General features: G+C 50.4%; 2 protein-coding genes across 2 annotated transcripts in view; both read right to left on the bottom strand.

Moving 5' to 3' along the window:
- The window catches only part of LOC142464298 (uncharacterized), a 429,853-nt gene that overhangs the window by 231,516 nt on the left and 175,462 nt on the right, over positions 1-22,875 (bottom strand). The window lies entirely within an intron of this gene.
- LOC142464294 (uncharacterized) overlaps positions 14,410-22,875 on the bottom strand; it is a 566,786-nt gene continuing 558,320 nt past the window's right edge. Inside the window, exon 11 of the mRNA XM_075567766.1 lies at positions 14,410-14,933. Coding sequence (XP_075423881.1) covers positions 14,571-14,933 — 363 coding nt within the window. The 3' untranslated portion in view covers positions 14,410-14,570. The remainder of the gene's footprint in view (positions 14,934-22,875) is intronic.

The raw sequence follows: 22,875 nt of genomic DNA, 5'->3' as shown, positions 1-22,875 counted from the left end.
GCAGGGTAGAGAAAAGGAGCGTGTGTGCGCGCCCTCTGTAAGTTGAGGGTGCGCGCACACAGGCTGTGAGAGCGAGATGGCCCGCAGGGGCCGGGAGGAGGACGTAAAGGTCGGACAGAGCCTGGAGGAGGAGCGCGTGCGCGCGCCCTGTGTGAGCGGAGGGGGCGCGCGCACAGGCCGTGTCACCAGGCGCTCGGAGCGCCGTGCTGCAGGAACCGTGCAGGAGGGAGGAAGAGGAGCGGACGGGACTGCCAAGGTATTGCTCGTGGGTGCAACAAGTGACTGGGAGCGGGGAGCGCTATTGCAGGAGCTCGGGGACCGCGCGGCTGCACTAGATCTGCGGGGCATGCGCTGAGGAAGTGGAAGAGAGGTAGAAGGAACGGAACAGGAGTGGGACAGGGTAGAAGGTTTAACAGGAGATGGGACAGGGGAAGATAAGGAAGGGGAAGGAATCCCCTGGATCGTCACACCGTAACAGTATGCTCGCCCCACAAAACCGGACCGCGCCGTGGCGGGGGTTGGTAGATGCTTCACTGAACCTATGTCCCAGTCTGCGGACCGGTCCCTGTTTGAAGAATGGTATCTGTTTGAAACAATGCCTCCGCTTAATCTTGCTTATATGTATGAAGGGTTAATCCCTGCAGAAAGACTGACTCATAAAGAAATCCTTACTAAATCTCAGGAATGTAGAGAGGTAAAGAAGATGTTACAATCCCAGTACTCTCAACTACTCCTTCTTATTTCTACTCCGGGGCTGGAAACTGCGGATTTTGGGTACCGGCTCAGGCCATAGACACCACCCTTAAATTATTCCTAGAATTTGACAGGAATATAAGTGATCGTGAACCTCTCCTTGCCGCCTATGCACGGAATATTCACAAACCCTTTTCTGTCAGTCCTGTTGCTAAACCTGTGGGGGTACCTCCCTCTCCTAAGAATTGCCAAACCGTCACCCTGTCGCTGCCAGCTAAGGAAGAAGCTGCCACGGCCCCTAGTCCTGAGTTAACCCCTCTGTGTTCAGACCCCAAGGTTATTCCGGTCTTAACCCCTGCCAGTCAGGCCTATGAGTCCCCCACTGTAAATCCCTGCATTCCCCGGGCCAGTGATTCTCTCCTAGTGTCAGAGAATGAACCCTGTTTGCCCTCACTTTCTAAGTCAGAATTCATAAGCTCTGTCCCCGAGGTTATTTCTGTCTTAACTCCTGCTAGTCTGCTCTGTGAGGCCACTATTGTTAACCATTGTATCCCGCAAACTATTGTTACGTCCCTAGGGCCAGAGGCTGAACCCCCTATGACCCCAGTTTCGGAGGCTAACTTCCATTTTTCTGATTCTCAGGCACAGCTTGACTTAACCCTTGTGAGTTCACCACCCCCAAGTCTGACAACAGATGTTGCACTTCATGCCTCCCCTAAAGTTCTAGTTGCTGAGCCCTTGGAGATTCATTGCTGTAATCCCCCTGGTCCAGCTACGGTTTCCACTGCCGCGTCTCCTGAAATTTTTACTAAAATACTGGTCCCAGTTAAGAGTATTGTTCATGAGTCTGTTTCAGCCTTAAGCTTGTTCACAGAATTCCCTCTCCCAGGTATTTCTCTTACCTCTTCTGTTACTCAGATAGCTGAAATCCCTGCTTCAGAGTATAACCCCATTTTCCTGGATTCTGCCTTTGTTGCTGATTTCCCAGACACTTCCCCTCAAGCAACCACTTCAGAGATCAGCGTATCTGTTGTTGCTTCTTTAGTACAAGTACAATAGAGAGTGAAGTAGAAAAAGAACCCAAATACAGCACTCAGGTTCACGCTGTGTGTTAAGTGAATGATTTAAAACATAACTTTATTGTATCTCATATATAAAATAATGGGTGTTAAAAACTGACGACCTGAAGGAATAGTGACCATCAATACTAGAACCATATAGGTTTAGGGTCTAGAGTGTTAATGTGTTCTGTAAAAGACAGTTAACACATTGAACTAAAATCCTTAAGAGGATCTATCCAATCTATACTCACTGGCTCTAAGGAGAATACTAATGGCCGCAAGCACCTAAAGCGAACCAGGTATGGCTAGATAATTAATGTGTGCTCAGAGACTATCAGGTAGGTAGCTACCGGTCACTCATATGCTGACAAGGTAAATGAGGAGTTAAGACTCCAGTCAGTAATTGTAATGACCTTTAGTTAGGTGCGGTGCTTGGTCTGATTGACCTAAGGTGCCCTGCTATAGTGTAGAGTAATGGTGAGGGTCTGACCCCTAATAACCTCAGTAGTAGTGTACACAGGTTAATTGCACTATGTGCAGGCTAATGCAGGGAAGAGCACACTGACATCTATAGCTGTTGGTAGCCACCAAGGAAGATAGTTTAGTCAGAATACATGAGCTGGTGCACAATAAATATCAGAGGCGATGATCGGTAATAATAAGCTCTCAGCTGCTTAGTGAGTGATAAACTGTAAATGTTGTGACCCTGAGGACAGGTATACTCTTGTACAGTGACTGATACCTCCTTAAACCAGGGATCTTTGAAAACAATTACAGATATAAGCAGTCTGAGTGCTGCTGGAAACTGTAGAGTCCCTATAGGCTGCTATCAGGGAATCCCTGAGTGATAGTAGTATCCAGTGCAGCTCGCTGTGAAGCAGGGGACCTAATAGGTGCTAAATAACTCTACCATAAATAGAACAACCAATGCCAGTATTAGAGAGGACTGGAGAGGTTCAGAGTGTCCATCGGGGCACTTTGAGAACCTGTGTGGACGCGCGCGTTTCGCGAGAGGCTTTATCAAGGCGTGAGTGTAAGTAATCCGTAAGATTACTTACACTCACGCCTTGATAAAGCCTCTCGCGAAACGCGCGCGTCCACACAGGTTCTCAAAGTGCCCCGATGGACACTCTGAACCTATGCTGTATAGAGGGGGCCCATCTGTGCAACAGAAATTGGAAGGGGTCCAGGCAGCTGATTTTGGCACTTGCAGCTAACTTCTGGGGTCCTACACATACGTGTGGTGCTGGGCGGGCTGCGCATGGCGCCGGCCACACCCCCACACCGCAACGGCCACACCTATGCATGGCATGTGGGGAGGCGACTATTGGGTTCTGCACATGTGCGCCGCAGCTCACAACCTCTTCTTCTGCGCATACTTATAGTGTTAACCTCGGTGCAGCCAGGAATGGTGTTTTTTGTGCATGCGCGAGGGGCGCACGCCCATTAAGGGTGTGACATCAACTGTTTTTCAGTACAAGATAAGGATTTTTTTTTCCATGAAAACTCTGTAGGTGCCAGCAAAGAAGTTTCACTTCAAAAATATTCCTAATTCTCCTATATTTAGTATGTAGGTATTGAAATTTTTAAAAGACTAGTAATTTTAGATGCAAATTGAATATAGTGTATGTTGCTGTTCTGACTCATGCACACTGTGGCCTGTGAGTAGAGGCAGACAGTTCAGACTGAAATGTTTGTTGGGGGAACAAAACAGAAATAAAAAGGGGAAAAAGGACTGAGGAAATATACACAAGGGGAAGGGAAAAGGGAATAGAAACTGGGACAGGTAAATAACGAAGGCTGCTCACAGGGAACTTGTAGGAGAATAGTGCTGCAGAGAGGCAAACTCTGGAAGGGCAGGAAATAACCCAGACAGAGGAAATAGAGGTTAGGACTGAACCAAGAGATAAGGGGAGGAGGAGCAGCCTAGGTCAGACAGGAGAGAAGGGGGGTGGTTGCAAGGGCAATAGCATAAAACCAGGAAGTGAATAAACAGGAGACAGAACAGTTGCCAATTGATGTTTAATTAAAAAGCAATGTCTTCATTAAAAGAACAATATTAAGAGAACTATATGGGTGTATAATGCAGTTGATATTTGTTATTATATATATATACTAGCTGAGAGACCCGGCGTTGCCCGGGATGTAAATGCGTAATAGGTAGTATTATTTATAAATCGTGGAACAATAGGTGAGTATTTGTTGCAAAGGTTGGATAATAATATTGAAAGGGGAGCGGGGGGGAGAAAGGGGAGCGGGGGGGAGAAAGGGGAGCGGGGAGGGGAGAAAGGGGAGCGGGGGGGGGAGAAAGGGGAGTGGGGGGGGAGAAAGGGGAGCGGGGGTGGAGAAATGGGAGCAGGGGGGAGAAAGGGGAGCGGGGTGGAGAAAGGGGAGCGGGGTGGAGAAAGGGGAGCGGGGGGAGAAAGGGGAGCGGGGGGGGAGAAAGGGGAGCAGGGGGGGAGAAAGGGGAGCGGGGGGGGAGAAATGGGAGCGGGGGGGAGAAAAGGGAGCGGGGTGGAGAAAGGGGAGCGGGGGGGAGAAAGGGGAGCGGGGGGGAGAAAGGGGAGCGGGGGGGGAGAAAGGGGAGCGGGGGGGAGAAAGGGGAGCGGGGGGGGAGAAAGGGGAGCGGGGGGGAAAGGGGAGCGGGGGCTAGAAAGAGGAGTGGGGGGGAGAAAGAGGAGCGGGGGGAGAAAGGGGAGCGGGGGGGGGAGAAAGGGGAGCGGGGGGGGGGAGAAAGGGGAGCAGGGTGGAGAAAGGGGAGCGGGGGTGGAGAAAGGGGAGCGGGGGGGAGAAAGGGGAGCGGGGGGGGAGAAAGGGGAGCGGGGGGGAGAAAGGGGAGCGGGGGGAGAAAGGGGAGCGGGCGGGAGAAAGGGAAGCGGGGGGGGAGAAAGGGGAGCGGGGGGGGGAGAAAGGGGAGCAGGCGTGGAGAAAGGGGAGCGGGGGTGGAGAAAGGGGAGCGGGGGTGGAGAAAGGGGAGCGGGGGTGGAGAAAGGGGAGCGGGGGGGGAGAAAGGGGAGCGGGGGGAGAAAGGGGAGCGGTGGGGGAGAAAGGGGAGCGGGGGGGGAGAAAGGGGAGCGGGGGGGGGAGAAATGGGAGCGGGGGGGGGGGGAGAAAGGGGAGCGGGGGGGGAGAAAGGGGAGCGGGGGGGGAGAAAGGGGAGCGGGGGGGGAGAAAGGGGAGCGGGGGGGGAGAAAGGGGAGCGGGGGGGGAGAAAGGGGAGCGGGGGGGAGAAAGGGGAGCGGGGGGGAGAAAGGGGAGCGGGGGGGGAGAAAGGGGGCGGGGCAGCATCGTGCGGTGGATGTTCGGGTGAGTGTGGGGGGGGGGTGAGGGGCTCCGGAGCAGCATCGTGCGGTGGATGTTCGGGTGAGTGTGTGGGGGGGGGGGTGAGGGGCTCCGGAGCAGCATCGTGCGGTGGATGTTCGGGTGAGTGTGGGGGGGGGGTGAGGGGCTCCGGAGCAGCATCGTGCGGTGGATGTTCGGGTGAGTGGGGGGGGGGGGGTGAGGGGCTCCGGAGCAGCATCGTGCGGTGGATGTTCGGGTGAGTGTGGGGGGGGGGGGTGAGGGGCTCCGGAGCAGCATCGTGCGGTGGATGTTCGGGTGAGTGTGGGGGGGGGGGGTGAGGGGTTCCGGAGCAGCATCGTGTGGTGGATGTTCGGGTGAGTGTGGGGGGGGGGGGTGGTGAGGGGCTCCGGAGCAGCATCGTGTGGTGGATGTTCGGGTGAGTGTGTGTGGGGGGGGGGGGGTGAGGGGCTCCGGAGCAGCATCGTGCGGTGGATGTTCGGGTGAGTGTGGGGGGGGGTGAGGGGCTCCGGAGCAGCATCGTGCGGTGGATGTTCGGGTGAGTGTGGGGGGGGGGGTGAGGGGCTCCGGAGCAGCATCGTGCTGTGTATGTTCGGGTGAGTGTGTGTGGGGGGAGGGGTGAGGGGCTCCGGAGCAGCATCGTGCGGTGGATGTTCGGGTGAGTGTGTGTGTGGGGGGGGGGGGGTGAGGGGCTCCGGAGCAGCTTCGTGAGGTGGATGTTCGGGTGAGTGTGTGTGGGGGGAGGGGTGAGGGGCTCCGGAGCAGCATCGTGCGGTGGATGTTCGGGTGAGTGTGTGTGTGTGGGGGGGGGGGGTGAGGGGCTCCTGAGCAGCATCGTGCGTTGGATGGTGGGGGGGGGGGGGGTGAGGGGCTCCGGAGCAGCATCGTGCTGTGGATGTATGGGTGAGGGGGGTGGGGTAGTTTTGGGTGTGCTCCGGGGATGTTCGGGTAAGGGGGGGGGGGTGTGATGGAGCATCGTGCGTTGTATGTTCAGCAGCGGGGGGGGTGATGGAGTATGTTTGGGTGAGGGGGGTTGGTGATGGGCTGCAGTAGCGGGAGAGCTGTGGCGTGCGTTCGTAGTGTGCATGAGGTTGGGGGCTGGTGGTGGAGGGGGGTGCATGAGGTTGGGGGGGGGGTGGTGGAGGGGGGTGTTTGTAAGAGGCAGTGTTGCGCTGCTTGTTCGTGCGGTGTGTGGAGGTGAATGTTGATATAAAGATTCTGTACCTGATCTGTGGTAGCAGGCGGTGAGGGTTTTGTGGGTTGAGAGGTCGCCCCAGAGCAGTGAGGATTGTCAGTGAGGGGTGGGACAGTGTGGCAGTAGTGTTGGCCGAAGGCCAATGAGAGTCAGTGAGGGGTGGGACAGTGTGGTGAGGGGTGGGACAGTGTTGAGGTGGAGTGACAGGCCAAAGGTGCAATGCGATTGGCACTAGGGACACAGGGCATGCAGACAAACATACAGACATTTCAGAAATATATAGTAGATATGTGTGAGTGCCAATCAAGAGAACAAGGGATATATATATATATATATATATATATATATATATATATATATATATATAATTAAAAAATAAATAGATGATGCCGTTCTGTGGCTAACAAATGCTTTTATTTGTGCGAGCTTTCAAGATACACTGATCTCTTCTTCCGGCGATTCATCGCCGGAAGAAGAGATCAGTGTATCTCGAAAGCTCACACAAATAAAAGCATTTAGTTAGCCACAGAACGGTATCATCTATTTATTTTTTGATTATTGAAGCTCGGCTAACACGGTACTGATACCTCTACATGTATATATATACATACATATATATATATAAAAAATAGAAGAAAAGAAGTACCAAATCCTAGTGCATTACTGTGCAAAATGATATATTTAATTCCCAAAAAGGCTCAATAAAATGAACTCACAAACATAGAACAAATAAAAGCATGTTATGAGATATACTCATGCTCCAAGAACCAGGAAACGCTGCTTTGCTGCTGTGATTACTCCGTGACACCACTGGATCCAATGCTGCCTTCGTTGCTCACCGCTTGCAGGAACTAACGTATCAGGCACTCCGCAGTAATCTCTCTCAGGGTACACACCAACAGATGATCTTTGGTTCCCACCGGGGATAGTAGATGCGGCGGACCAGCGGATGACGTCACACGGATAGTAATTGATACCGGACCGGTAGAAATACCGAGCAGTTCAGAAGCAAGCGTTTACAAAGATCCACTGCACACATTCCCTACGCGTTTCATCAGATGAACTGACTTCTTCAGGGGAAGGGCTCTGGGTGTGTAGTAAGAAATATATATACACCCACGAGTCCAATTGGCTAGATTGAAAATAATTGGCAAAACCTGTGTAGGCAATCAGCATGACTAGATAGTCTAAGTATATACCTATGTGAACACCTACTGCTAGATCTCCACAAATGGATGTTATACAAATCACAATAACACATATTAAAAGTGATTGCATTAAAAAAATATATATATATAGATAGTACAGACTTACATATGATGTCCGTACTTTTTTATATAAAGACTGTCACGAGAGCTTGCGACAGGCTGTAATTGACACCAAAAACTATATATAAATATATATATACCTGGGTTTGAACTGGGACGAGACTTAAGATATGATAAATATAATTTATTCCTTGATAAAGGTGAACACAACAGATTATACAATAACAGGCAAAATATAGACACTTACGTAAAAGATGAAAATAATGAAAACAGTCCCATCTGAACTGGCAGTTTCATCCAGCAATCAGCCCAAGACATTGCATGGCATTTCTCTCAGCAATCAGGAAATCATTCAGCAAACGAAGACAAAAGATATATGGGTGGACAGCAGTTTATAAACCTTTCTCCTTCTATTCTTAACCTTAAGCACAGGGGATTGGTTTACAATTACCTCCAGCCACTCACTAACGTGGGAAAGCATTCTGACCCATGCCCCCCTGCTAGTTGGCACATGCGCAGTAGAACTCTGGGGGTCTCATTTCTGAAGCCCCACATTTACATCAGGAATGCCAGCCAGTCCACCATTTGGAGTTCTGGCAGGAAAACCTTTGTTGAAAGGTGTTAACTGGAACACGTAAGACCTGCCCTGGTTTGGGCTTCGGATAAACAGTGAGGGTGATAAAACTCTTTGAACAGCACTTAAATCCTAGACATAGCGGCGTCCCCAGGGCCATCTGCTACCTTATGGCCCAAAAGAATTTCCTCTGGGTCTTTGTCCATACCTTAAGATACACTATTAAGCATAAAATATAAACGTATTAAAATATCCGGTTCCGTTATACACACAGTCAGGTGAGATATATTAATACGGCCGGTGACACCTGACGCTCGCAGGAAGACCAAAAATTACATTGTAATATGAACATTAATAGAGATATTAATATCTGGCATTTTGTAACAGGTAAATGTACAATGTTTAGCCTCAAAACGATGGGCTACATCCAACGGATACACATATGTAATTCTTATCCTTTTCAGCCAAGGACATCTCATAGTATTCTTATATTTAATAAAGTTACTCACTTTTGATATCCTGTTGGGGGTAGCCCCCCCCCCTGGCCCCATCAATAAAACCTTTTGAAGTGGGCTTTTGCTTTTCGCATAACCAATTAGGTCAGTTACCTATTGATCAGGGCGATGTATCACACCTCTCTGTTGATATACACTTCCAGTGAATAGACTCACGTAAATACTCATATGAGGCACCATTTGGTTCCTTACGCATTACAAAGACAGGCATTCTGCCTGTACATTAGCACACCATTAGCATTCTGCATGTGTATTTCAAAAACTGCAAAAAGTCACTTTATCCAAAATATATGTCCCTCTTATGACAAAGTTATATTTTTAATATGTGTGTACTTGGGGGGTGACCCGGAGGCTGTACCCCAAGGCTCAGAATACCTTGCGGGCACAGGCAGTTGCAGGCCCATGAGGCAAAGGGAATACACAGATAACGCATTAACTAGCCCACTGGGCTTACACAATTAACCCCTGATGACCCAGTGTGTGTGTTATGCAGGTACTGATTAACCCAGACATTACAATGGAACAGGGAAGAATACATTTACAGGTTATAACAAGGGTAAAATCACATTTCTGGGCCTCAGCCCAGTTAACCCCTTGTCTCCCTGGCGACGTTAGAGGGGGGCCCTTGGGGGGTAACCCCGTTAACCCCGGGCCAAACCCTCCCTACCGCCACACCTCCCCTGCTCAAGGGCCCCTGGTACCCCAGCGGCCTCCCCATGGCCCTGGGATACCACTGGCGCTCTTGACGCACTCAATACGTCCTGAGGGATTGGCCTGGCAAAATTGTCCTCCAGCATTGACCAGTACACAGTGGATTGTAAAGTCCAGTTCCTGCAAAGCCGGGCATTCTCCTTTGCCTCCCTCTGCCCCAGCAGGAGACCAGCTATATAGCACAGACCGTCGCTTTCCTGTCAACCAAGTCTGGGACAGGGTTATGTCACTATTCTGTAGGGACCCTACCTGCCCTGGCTCTGTGCCCACCCGTAGCTGCTCCGCTATACTCCTGACTCTCCTCCCTGGCTGCCTATCTACCCACAGCCCTTCCTTTGGGGACCCGGGGGAATCTGTCAGGGGGGTCACTCCTGGCCCGTCATAGCAAGGGACTTTCTGCCTACCTAGCCCATCCCTCGCTTCTGCCAGCTGCCTGACACCCCACTGACCTCCTATCTCCCCCTGCTCCACGGTGCCTCCCTGCCTAGCCTCCCCTAGGCCCAGCACCTCAGCCTGCTGCTTACCTCCCTGCAGCCCACCTGCACTCCTCTCCTCCCTGGGCAATCCTACCCTAGACCCTGGAACTACCTGAGTGCACCTACCTCCCTGAACTTGTCTCCCCCTTACCAGGGATGAGCTCAGGGGCACCTCTCCAGATGCAACCGCCTTAGCTCTTGGCTGGCAGGTAATCTGGGGGTGGTCTAACTGTGCAACAACCCCTGGTACCTCCAGCCCATAGCAAGGCTGCAACAGGGGGTTGCTGATCTGAGACACCCCCTGAGGCTTTGCCAGGGCAACGGGGAAAACTGGCTGGCTCACTCGCTGCCTTCCCTCCCCGGTTCCCACTGGCCCACCCAACCCTCTCCCAGGCAATCCTACCCTAGAGCTGGGTGCTAACGGGGCTAGCCCCTCTCCCTGAAGCTGTGCCCCCAGTACCTCCAGCCCATAGCAAGGCTGCAACAGTGGGGCTCTTAACTGAGAGTCCCCTTGCTGCTCCGCCCAGGTAATGGGGAAGCCTGGCGGCCCTACAAGCTGCCCTTCCTTCACCACCCCTGAGAACTGATGCTGGCTACCTACCTGCAGCCTCCCCTCACTCCGCTTCTCCCTAGCTAATCCTAACCTGGATCCTAGGGACACCTGAGTGAGGCCATCTCCCTGACACTGTCTCCCCATTACCAGGGATGAGCTCAGGGTTGCTGGTGCAGATGCACCCACCTTAGCTCTTGGCTGGCAGATAATCTGGGGGTGGTCTAACTTTGCCACAACCCCTGATACCTCCAGCCCAGAGCAAGGCTGCAACAGTTGGGCTCTTAACTGAGAGTCCCCTTGCTGCCCCGCCAGGGTAATGGGGAATCCTGACTGCCCTACCAGCTGCCCTCCCTTCCCCTCCCCTGGTGCCCCTATCTCCTGCCACCCCCCAGTCACCCCTAGAGTGAAACAACAGGGTACAGTCATAGGGAAACATAAGTCAGAGTCAGTCTGCGACTTGGTCTGGCTTACCTTGCTGGTCCCCGCAGAGACCGCCGCCTTCGTTGGTCCCAATTGGAGGGGGACTGGAGCGGCCGCCGCCAGCCCCATCTGGGCTGGGCAGCACCGGGCCGCTGCCGCAACAGCGCCCGGGTTGGGTACAGGTAAAACGGTGCAGGACAAGGGTCCCAGGTCTTTGTGGAGGAACACAGCTCCATGCAAACTTGGTAAAATAACCCCCTCCCGCAAACCCTGTCCCTCCCCCCAAATAAAACTGCCACCGGCAGGATGCCGGAGTGGCGGCTTTTCCTCTGCCGCCGCCGCTGGTTCTCCGCCGGGATCAGGTGGGTGGCCGCTGCTCTCCGCCGCTGTTGCTGATGCAGCCCGTCCAGGTTCTCCAGGAGACGTCCCGCGGAGGGTTGTCGCCCCGGCTGGGCGGGAGCCATCAGAGGATGCCGCTAACTGGGTCATCTTTTCCGCAGCTCGTGAGCGTTGGCCCTGAGGGGCTTCTTCGCCTGACCGCGCACGGTCAGGGCACTGGGCATTATTGTGGCCCATTTGTTGGCAGTGCCGCAGCAACTGTCGGTGCTTCTCCGCCACCGGTGGACTAACCCCAGCAAGGGGCAACGGAGTCCAGAGCGGAGAGGCTTGAGCGCCGGGCTCTGGGAGGGGATAAGTGGGTCGGATCATCGCCAGCTTCAGCTGCTCGAGCCGCTCTGCTGGGGACATCTCTCCCTGCGCAAACATCAGGGCCAGCAATTCTGGGTAAAATGGACTGGCCGCCGCAACGGCCAATACCTCTCCTGGTGCAAGACCACCCGCTCCCTCCACAAGTCTGATGGTTACAGCAGCTGCAGCTGTGGATCTTTGCTCAGCCTGCCGGGTTTCATGCTCACCGATTGCTGTCTCTCTCTCAGCCTTGCTGGCTGCTACTCCCCGCGCCGACTTGATGCACTCCTCTGGTCTCAGTGCCCGGCTCCAGTCAGACGGATGGCCGGCACTTTTGTTCTGGAGGAAATGCTTCTCACAAGTAGGGGAACAGTGAGGAGGTGCCATATCTTGTGTTATATGTTGTACACTGTGTGTTCAATATCTTTAGTCCCAGGAACTTGCAATTACCATCAAGTTCCCACTGGATCACAGTACCCCGCAGAATACTGTAATCCAGGTCCAGTTCAGTCCCGCCAGCTGCCACCAGTTAATTACAAGCCTGTCACGAGAGCTTGCGACAGGCTGTAATTGACACCAAAAACTATATATAAATATATATATACCTGGGTTTAAACTGGGACGAGACTTAAGATATGATAAATATAATTTATTCCTTGATAAAGGTGAACACAACAGATTATACAATAACAGGCAAAATATAGACACTTACGTAAAAGATGAAAATAATGAAAACAGTCCCATCTGAACTGGCAGTTTCATCCAGCAATCAGCCCAAGACATTGCATGGCATTTCTCTCAGCAATCAGGAAATCATTCAGCAAACGAAGACAAAAGATATATGGGTGGACAGCAGTTTATAAACCTTTCTCCTTCTATTCTTAACCTTAAGCACAGGGGATTGGTTTACAATTACCTCCAGCCACTCACTAACGTGGGAAAGCATTCTGACCCATGCCCCCCTGCTAGTTGGCACATGCGCAGTAGAACTCTGGGGGTCTCATTTCTGAAGCCCCACATTTACATCAGGAATGCCAGCCAGTCCACCATTTGGAGTTCTGGCAGGAAAACCTTTGTTGAAAGGTGTTAACTGGAACACGTAAGACCTGCCCTGGTTTGGGCTTCGGATAAACAGTGAGGGTGATAAAACTCTTTGAACAGCACTTAAATCCTAGACATAGCAGCGTCCCCAGGGCCATCTGCTACCTTATGGCCCAAAAGAATTTCCTCTGGGTCTTTGTCCATACCTTAAGATACACTATTAAGCATAAAATATAAACGTATTAAAATATCCGGTTCCGTTATACACACAGTCAGGTGAGATATATTAATACGGCCGGTGACACCTGACACTCGCAGGAAGACCAAAAATTACATTGTAATATGAACATTAATAGAGATATTAATATCTGGCATTTTGTAACAGGTAAATGTACAATGTTTAGCCTCAAAACGATGGGCTACATCCAACGGATACACATATGTAATTCTTATCCTTTTCAGCCAAGGACATCTCATAGTATTCTTATATTTAATAAAGTTACTCACTTTTGATATCCTGTTGGGGGTAGCCCCCCCCCCCTGGCCCCATCAATAAAACCTTTTGAAGTGGGCTTTTGCTTTTCGCATAACCAATTAGGTCAGTTACCTATTGATCAGGGCGATGTATCACACCTCTCTGTTGATATACACTTCCAGTGAATAGACTCACGTAAATACTCATATGAGGCACCATTTGGTTCCTTACGCATTACAAAGACAGGCATTCTGCCTGTACATTAGCACACCATTAGCATTCTGCATGTGTATTTCAAAAACTGCAAAAAGTCACTTTATCCAAAATATATGTCCCTCTTATGACAAAGTTATATTTTTAATATGTGTGTACTTGGGGGGTGACCCGGAGGCTGTACCCCAAGGCTCAGAATACCTTGCGGGCACAGGCAGTTGCAGGCCCATGAGGCAAAGGGAATACACAGATAACGCATTAACTAGCCCACTGGGCTTACACAATTAACCCCTGATGACCCAGTGTGTGTGTTATGCAGGTACTGATTAACCCAGACATTACAATGGAACAGGGAAGAATACATTTACAGGTTATAACAAGGGTAAAATCACATTTCTGGGCCTCAGCCCAGTTAACCCCTTGTCTCCCTGGCGACGTTAGGGGGGGGCCCTTGGGGGGTAACCCCGTTAACCCCGGGCCAAACCCTCCCTACCGCCACAAAGACCACAGAAGTATATATAAGAGTATCAAATACCCCAAATCAACTGAATATACAGTGACGATAATTATATTCTAACTGACAATTAATAGATACTGGCTTGAAGAAGAGATCAGTGTATCTCGAAAGCTCGCTCCTTAATGGGTCTCATCAGTGTGGGGTTGATTAACTGGGTATGCAAAGAAGCTATGGGATAACTGAGACCCATTAAGACCGAAACAGCTGTCTGTGGGTGGTTTTCTGGGTATGCACCTTAACCCTGGCTGTGCTCAAAGCTGTGACCATGCAGCAAGCTTAAGCCTATAGGGAACCATGTTAAAAATGGTTTTTGAAGCAAAAAGTGGCACTGTGTGCTCATTTGCATGTCATTTCCCAGAATCCCTTGCTGCAGTGGAAATTCTGTATGCTGGGTGATAATGGTGAAAGGTGGGGTTGCAGACCTGCCTAAGACATGCAGATGAGCATACAGTTGTATTTGCATATTTGCTTTCCTGTGGAGGGTTTTTGGCACTTTTTTTACTCACCATAACTTAACTCAGTATTATTTATATATATATATATATATATATATATATATATATATATATATATATATATATATATATATATATATATATATATATATCCCTTGTTCTCTTGATTGGCACTCACACATATACCACAGTTAACATACATTTCAATTGTAGTGTTGCTGCAAAAAACAGCATATCAGATCGAGCTTTGGCAATTGTCATTTCCCTAAAATATTTTTTTTAGACTTATTTTGTGTTTTTTAATGCTATTTTGAATATTTTCACATTACATAGTTACAAGGAGACTTCACCAAGTGAATTATCTTGTGTTGAAACGATTTGATTTCTAACTAAAACTTTTCCCACATTCAGAGCAGTTATAGGGTTCTTTGGTGGATTATTTGGTGTCTAACAAGATGCGATTTCTTACTGAAATTTTTCCCACATTCAGAGCAGTTCCAGAGTGTATCCCCTGCATGGACTCTTTGATGTGTAACAAGATGCAATTTCTGACTGAAGCTTCTCCCACATTCAGAGCAGTTATAGGGTCTCACCCCTGTGTGTATTCTATGGTGTCTAACAAGATTAGATTTATCACTGAAGATTTTCCCACACTCAGAGCAGTTATAGGGTGTCTCTCCTGTGTGGATTCTTTGATGCGTAACAAGATGTGATTTATCACTGAAGATTTTCCCACATTCAGAGCAGTTATAAGATTTCAACCCTGGATGGATTATTTGCTCCATAACATTATCGTATTTTCCACTATAGATTTTCATGTCTCTGCTCTTTAAACCTTCTCCTTGTCTTGTCTGGCGTGATGTCTTTACGTTTAGTAAAATGCTGTTGATTTATAGGAATGCTCTGCCGCGATTTTTGTAATCTTCTTCCAATTCTCATACAGACTTATGCAATGTTGAAGTCCTTAAAATTTATTTTCATTTACATCTGTAATTTATGATGTTTGGGACATTTCTTACATTGCTTCTTGTTCACAGATCAGCACGACTGAAGATACATCTATGGTGAGAAAATGTATTAATGTAACATTGCAATGCAACAAAGTAGATTTGGATGAGAAAGACAAATGTTCAATGATTTCAAACTTTATAAAATTCTACTTGTGCTGAAGCTACTGAATCATATAATTACAGTTACATTGTTATATACAGGCATACCCCGCTTTAAGGACACTCACTTTAAGTAAACTCGCGAGTAAGTACATGTCGCACAATAGGCAAACGGCAGCTCACGCATGCGCCTGTCAGCACGTCCTGAACAGCAATACCGGCTCCCTACCTGTACCAAAGCTGTGCACAAGCGGGAGACTATAGAGACTGTTACAAATGCGTTATTTACATCAGTTATGCACGTATGTGACGATTGCAGTACAGTACCTGCATCGATAAGTGGAAAAAAGGTAGTGCTTCACTTTAAGTACATTTTCGCTTTACATACAGTACATGCTCCGGTCCCATTGCGTATGTTAATGTGGGGTATGCCTGTATTGTATATTTACATTCACCCAGAGAAAGACAAAGAAACAGCCCAATCAATAATTTTACAATTATGTCTCATAAATATTTCCTCCTCACTCCAGGTAATTGAAATCACATTACTCCCTGTATCAATGTTCTTCATGTATCGTTCTGTAGGTATGACTTATTACAAAGTGAGCACATACAATAGTAGATGAGACATTTTTCTCATCAAATAAGTCTTGTTGTGCATTGTGATATATTAACCCTTTAGTGGCTCACGGGGTCAGCTATCCATTGGCATTCCATGACTATCTGACCTCTAAAGTCTACAAAGGGGTAAATATACAGCTTACACTAGACTAACTGGGCTGATAAACAGACGTTCCTGACGTACTGTCACATCATTTTCCCTGATTTGTGCTACACTGCAACTGAAACTGGTCAACAAAAAGTGCGCTAAATAACGGTGCAAAAAATCTTAAAAAGAAAATTTAAGAAAAAATATACAACGCCAGCTTATTGCTGCAGCAACGGTTATTTCCACTTTTCTCCTAGGGGAAGAAATCCCTTTATGATTACTGCTAGTGTGTGTGTGTGTGTGTGTGTGTGTGTGTGTGTGTGTGTGTGTGTGTGTGTGTGTGTGTGTGTGTGTGTGTGTGTGTGTGTGTGTGTGTGTGTGTGTTTAGACCTTTGCACAGCTATAAGCATGGTAAATATTATTTATTTGTAAAGCACCAACATATTCTGCAGCGCGGTACAATGGGGTACATGGAGTTATGTATATTACATAATCAGTTACATAAAAGTAAGGACAAACATGCACAAACAGCTACAAATAGGTAATGAGGACCCTGCTCGTGAGAGCTTATAATCTAGAGGGAATGAGGGACAATGTTGAAACAAGAAGGTAAGGTGGCTGGTCATTGTAGGATAGAGCGTGCCTCAGGTTGGAATATATCCCAGACGCACAGCTGAATCCATTAAGGCTTGGGGGGGATATTATAGAGGGTAAAGATTGGTGCATCCAGCTAACTTGTCACAATGGGGTTGGAGGTGGAGGGGAGTTGTATGATAGAGGTATGGCAGGTAGACTTAATTGAAAAGGTGAGTTTTCTGGGAATTTTTAAACACCTGAAAGCTGGGGGAAAGTCTGATGGTGTATTGTGGGGAATTCCAATAAAGGGGGCAGTACGGGAAAAGTCTTGCAGGCTGGAGTGGGAGGAGGTAATAAGATAGGAGGAAAGGCGGATGTCATGGGCATTTAGGTATGTATTTGGGGATGAGGGTGGAGATGTAAGGGGGCCAGCATAATTGAGACCGTTATCATAATTAGTGTGACAGAAACTGGTCAAGGGACCAGCAGGTTAAGCCCGATCCCTGGCCTCTGCCCCTCCTTCCCATCTGGCCACCAGACCTGCAAGCTACCCTGTTATATGCCCAGTAGCCCGTTGCATTCATGTAAACTGTGATTCTTTATTCAGGTTATAATAACGTATATAGTGTAAAAATGTGTTTTATAGCATAGGTCTCTGGACATGTGGGGCCGAGAAACCCTTTCAGCAGCCCGTATGTTCAGATAAATGCCTATTACTGGAACTGTGACTGAGGGCAGGACCATTGTTCAGCCCAGACTGAGTCTTCTATCTCCACAGGAGGTATCTGGCTGAAACTGGAACCTGATGTCAGGGTTTCAGATCGCAGTGGCATCCGTGCTCTGATTGGTTGGCAGCCGCCCTCCATAGTTTCAGATGGAGGCAGGGGTCGGTCTATGCAAAGAGCAGCCGATCTCACTTCCTGAGCTCAATCTGATCCTGACGTGGAGGTGAACTAAGCGCCGGGGGGGGGGAGCGGGGTGAAAGCGCGGGAGACACGGGGAGAGGAGGTGCGCGCGGGTCACGATGTTCAGGGAGGTGTGTGTGTGTGTGTGTGTGTGTGTGTGTGTGTGTGTGTGTGTGTGTGTGTGTGTGTGACACTGTGTGTGTGTGTGTGTGTGTGTGTGTGTGTGTGTGTGTGTGTGTGTGTGTGTGTGTGTGTGTGTGTGTGTGTGTGTGTGTGTGTGTGTGTGTGTGTGTGTGTGACTGTGTGTGTGTGTGTGTGACTGTGTGTGTGTGTGTGTCACTGTGTGTGTGTGTGTGTGTGTGTGTGTGTGTGTGTGTGTGTGTGTGTGTGTGTGTGTGTGTGTGTGTGTGTGTGTGTGTGTGTGTGTGTGTGTGTGTGTGACACCGTGTGTGACACTGTGTGTGTGTGTGTGTGTGTGTCACTGTGTGTGTGTGACACTGTGTGTGGTGACACTGTGTGTGTGTGTGTGTGTGTGTGTGTGTGGGTGTGTTTTTTTTGGCCCGTCACTCCGCCTCAGGCCAATGAGAGGTGTGCGGGGGCGGGCGGCCCAAGGGACCAATGAGATTTCCCCTAGGGACACCGGACATCCAGGCAGGCAAACATACAGTGCTTTCACTAATATAGTATAAGATGAAGCTGGGTGAGAGTCTGATGGTGCGTTGTAGAGAATTCCCGAGAGGGGCAGGACGGGAAACGTTTTTCAGGCAGGAGTGAGAGGAGGTAATAAGGTAGGAGGAATGGCAGATATCATGGGCAGAACATAGGGGGCATTTAGGTATGTATTTGGAAATGAGGGCGGAGATGTAAGGGGGCCAGCGTCATTGAGACCGTGGTCATAATTAGTGTGACGGAAAGGAAACCAGGGACCAGTAGGTTAAGCCTGGTCCCTGCCCCTCCTTCCCCTTTGTCCACCAGACCCGTGAGCTACCCTGTTATATGCCCAGTAGCCCGTTGCATTCAAGTGAACTGTGATTCTTTATTCCTATTGTAATAATGTTTTAAGTGTAAAAATTCATTTTAAAGCATAGGTCTCTGGACATGCGAGGCTGAGAAACCCTTTGTGTAACACGCATGCACAGAGAAATGGCTATTACTGGAACTGTGGCTGAGGGCAGGGCCATTGTCAAGCCCAGACTGAGTCATCCATCTCCACAGGAGCTATCTGGCTGAAACTTGAACCTGAGGTCTGGGTATAAGCCCCAACTGACTCATGTCCCAGTGGCACCTCTGCTCTGATTGGTTGGCAGCCCTCCTCCATAGTTTCAGATGGAGTCCGAGGTCTATGTAAAGAGCTGCCGATCTCACTTCCTGAGCTCAATCTGATCCTGACATGGAGGTGAACTAAGCGGTGTGCTCCGAGGCTGTGCCGGAGACACCTGAAAACGAGGCTGGGAGTCTAACCAAGCGGGAGATGTGAACGTGCTCTCTCGTGAATTGAACCAGGGAGGTCTGGGCAGTCTCTTTTCCCACAGGAGTGAAAGCAAAACCAAGGTAAGCATCTAAAGTGGCGCCTGTCACCTAGGTAGATAGGATTCCCCCCGTATTCCCTGTTTTGGTGAGTAAAAGATCTGTTTGTGATATTGTGCTGTGCTGGCTCCGGCTGAAATAAATACCATTATTGAACTGCATTGTCCTTTCTGGTGCCTTTATCCGGGTGTTAAGTTTCGGTCTCCTGTCACAACTAAGGTTTTAAATTTAATTCTAGAGGCTATGGAAAGCAAGGAGGGGGAGGAGACGGGGGGTGCAACTTCCATTTAGTAGTGTCTCCAGTTGTATATATCTCCTCAAACCTCCCTCCAAATAAATTAGGGAGAAATGCCAGTGCTGAAAAAGGCACACACCTGAGGTAGCCTGGGAGACATGCTAATAGATATGCAAAGTATATTTAAATGAGTCTCATCCCACACTTCCTAAAATGATTTCCATACCAACTATGTACAGTTGATAAGCTTAAGACACCATAGTGACTGGAATGGTGTCAAACCCAAAAGGACTAGAACCCACAACCACTGTTTTTCTAGGCAGCAGCTCTAGCAGTGTGAGATTAACCAGCTGATGGCTAGCACTACTGTTACAGCATATTTCGTTTTGAGATATAGAATATATATTATAATATATATATAAAAAAATAAAAATAAATATATATATATATATATAGACCATACGATACCGGTTGCAACACGACATCAAGGGACAGCACGCAGGTAAGTAAATGAAAAATGTTCTATATTTGATAGAAGACACAATAACCGACGTTTCGGTCCCCCAGTGGGACCTTTCTCAAGGTGGTGCAATTGAATGCAGTCGGTTCAGCAGAGCTGAGAAAACCCAGACAGAGAGAGGGCGCGCCATCCAAGGCACAACGTGGGCGGTTGGCGAATGAGTATACTCATTATATGCATTTATTTATCCTGTGTTTGTGAGTTCGCATTTGTTGGTTTTATTCATATTCATTTTTATTAAATTGTATTTTTTCATGCTGCACTAGGATCGGGCGCTTTCTTTTCTTGTTGTTCACAGATTTCTGGGAGTTCGTTGGTCCTTGATGAGAGCAGCCAGATCCTAGCATGGACCCTTGGTTTGGTTGATATATTTTTACATTTTTCACATTTTTTATTTTTATTTTCATCTTTGACACACTTAGTGTCATTTTTTCTGTATTTTTCCATTCATCATTCATTTAGTATCATTCAGGAGGGATTCATTAGTGCAGTAGTCATAACTACCAACACATGCCATTTTATTATATTTGTATTGTTCACTGGCATATATTTGTGTTTACAGCAGCTTTTTAAACATTGGCACTCAGCATTTTATTATAACATATTGCATGTATTTTTATTAGTGTGAGTCAATCATCCATAATACTGTTGCATTCACTTTTGCCATTCACCTTTGCTATATCCATTTCATACAATCATTTGGTAATTAGTCTGATTTTACACCTGAGGAGCGCAGTCTATTCTTTGTTTGTTATATATATATATATATATATATATATATATATATATATATATATATATATATATATATATATATATATATATATATATATCTACTATATATTTCTGAAATGTCTGTATGTTTGTCTGCATGCCCTGTGTCCCTAGTGCCAATCGCATTGCACCTTTGGCCTGTCAATCCACCTCAACACTGTCCCACCCCTCACCACACTGTCCCCACCCCTCACTGACTCTCATTGGCCTTCGGCCAACACTACTGCCACACTGTCCCACCCCTCACTGACAATCCTCACTGCTCTGGGGCGACCTCTCAACCCACAAAACCCTCACCGCCTGCTACCACAGATCAGGTACAGAATCTCTATATCAACATTCACCTCCACACACCGCACGAACAAGCAGCGCAACACTGCCTCTTACAAACACCCCCCTCCACCACCCCCCCCCCCCCAACCTCATGCACCCCCCTCCACCACCACCCCCCAACCTCATGCACACTACGAACGCACGCCACAGCTCTCCCGCTACTGCAGCCCATCACCAACCCCCCTCACCCAAACATACTCCATCACCCCCCCCCCCCCGCTGCTGAACATGCAACGCACGATGCTCCATCACACCCCCCCCCCTTACCCGAACATCCCCGGAGCACACCCAAAACTACCCCACCCCCCTCACCCATACATCCACAGCACGATGCTGCTCCGGAGCCCCTCACCCCCCCCCACCACACTCACCCGAACATCCACCTCACAAAGCTGCTCCGGAGCCCCCTCACCCCCCCCCCCAACACACACTCACCCGAACATCCACCGCACGATGCTGCTCCGGAGCCCCTCACCCCCCCCCCCCCACACACACACTCACCCTAACATACACAGCACGATGCTGCTCCGGAGCCCCTCACCCCCCCCCCCCCACAGTCACCCGAACATCCACCGCACGATGCTGCTCCGGAGCCCCTCACCCCCCCCCACACTCACCCGAACATCCACCGCACGATGCTGCTCCGGAGCCCCTCACCCCCCCCCCCCACACTCACCCGAACATCCACCGAACGATGCTGCTCCGGAGCCCCTCACCCCCCCCCCACACTCACGCGAACATCCACCGCACGATGCTGCTCCAGAGCCCCTCACCCCCCCCCACACTCACCCGCACATCCACCGCACGATGCTGCTCCGGAACCCCTCACCCCCCCCCCCCCCCACACTCACCCGAACATCCACCACACGATGCTGCTCCGGAGCCCCTCACCCCCCCCCCACCACACTCACCCGAACATCCACCGCACGATGCTGCTCCGGAGCCCCTCACCCCCCCCCCCCACACTCACCCGAACATCCACCGCACGATGCTGCTCCGGAGCCCCTCAACCCCCCCCCCCACTCACCCGAACATCCACCGCACGATGCTGCTCCGGAGCCCCTCACCCCCCCCCCCCACACACACACTCACCCGAACATCCACCGCAAGATGCTGCTCCGGAGCCCCTCACCACCCCCCCCCCCCCACACTCACCCGAACATCCACCACACGATGCTGCTCCGGAACCCCTCACCCCCCCCCCACACTCACCCGAACATCCACCGCACGATGCTGCTCCGGAGCCCCTCACCCCCCCCCCACACTCACCCGAACATCCACCGCACGATGCCACCGCCCCTCACCCCCCCCCCACACTCACCCGAACATCCACCGCACGATGCTGCCCCGCCCCCTTTCTTCCCCCCCCGCTCCCCTTTCTCCCCCCCAGCTCCCCTTTCTCCCCCCCGCTCCCCTTTCTCCCCCCCCCACTCCCCTTTCTCCCCCCCCCGCTCCCCTTTCTCCCCCCCCCCGCTCCCCTTTCTCCCCCCCCCCGCTCCCCTTTCTCCCCCCACCCCCGCTCCCCTTTCTCCCCCCCCCCCGCTCCCCTTTCTCCCCCCCCCCCCGCTCCCCTTTCTCCCCGCTCCCCTTTCTCCCCCCCCCCCGCTCCCCTTTCTCCCCCCCCGCTCCCCTTTCTCCCCCCCCGCTCCCCTTTCTCCCCCCCGCTCCCCTTTCTCCCCCCCCCCGCTCACCTTTCTCCCCCCCCGCTCCCCTTTCTCCCCCCCCCGCTCCCCTTTCTCCACCCCCGCTCCCCTTTCTCCCCCCCCCCGCTTCCCTTTCTCCCCCCCCGCTTCCCTTTCTCCCCCCCGCTCCACTTTCTCCCCCCCCCGCTTCCCTTTCTCCCCCCCGCTCCCCTTTCTCCCCCTGCTCCCCTTTCTCCCCCCCGCTCCCCTTTATCCCCCCCGCTCCCCTTTCTCCACCCCCGCTCCCCTTTCTCCACCCCCGCTCCCCTTTCTCCACCCCCGCTCCCCTTTCTCCACCCCCGCTCCCTTTTCTCCCCCCCGCTCCCCTTTCTCCACCCCTGCTCCCCTTTC

Source organism: Ascaphus truei, chromosome 12, assembly GCF_040206685.1.
Source record: "Ascaphus truei isolate aAscTru1 chromosome 12, aAscTru1.hap1, whole genome shotgun sequence".
Classification (NCBI taxonomy): Eukaryota; Metazoa; Chordata; class Amphibia; order Anura; family Ascaphidae; genus Ascaphus; species Ascaphus truei.
The sequence above is the reverse complement of the archived record's forward strand: the minus strand, read 5'-3'. Positions and strand labels throughout refer to the sequence as shown.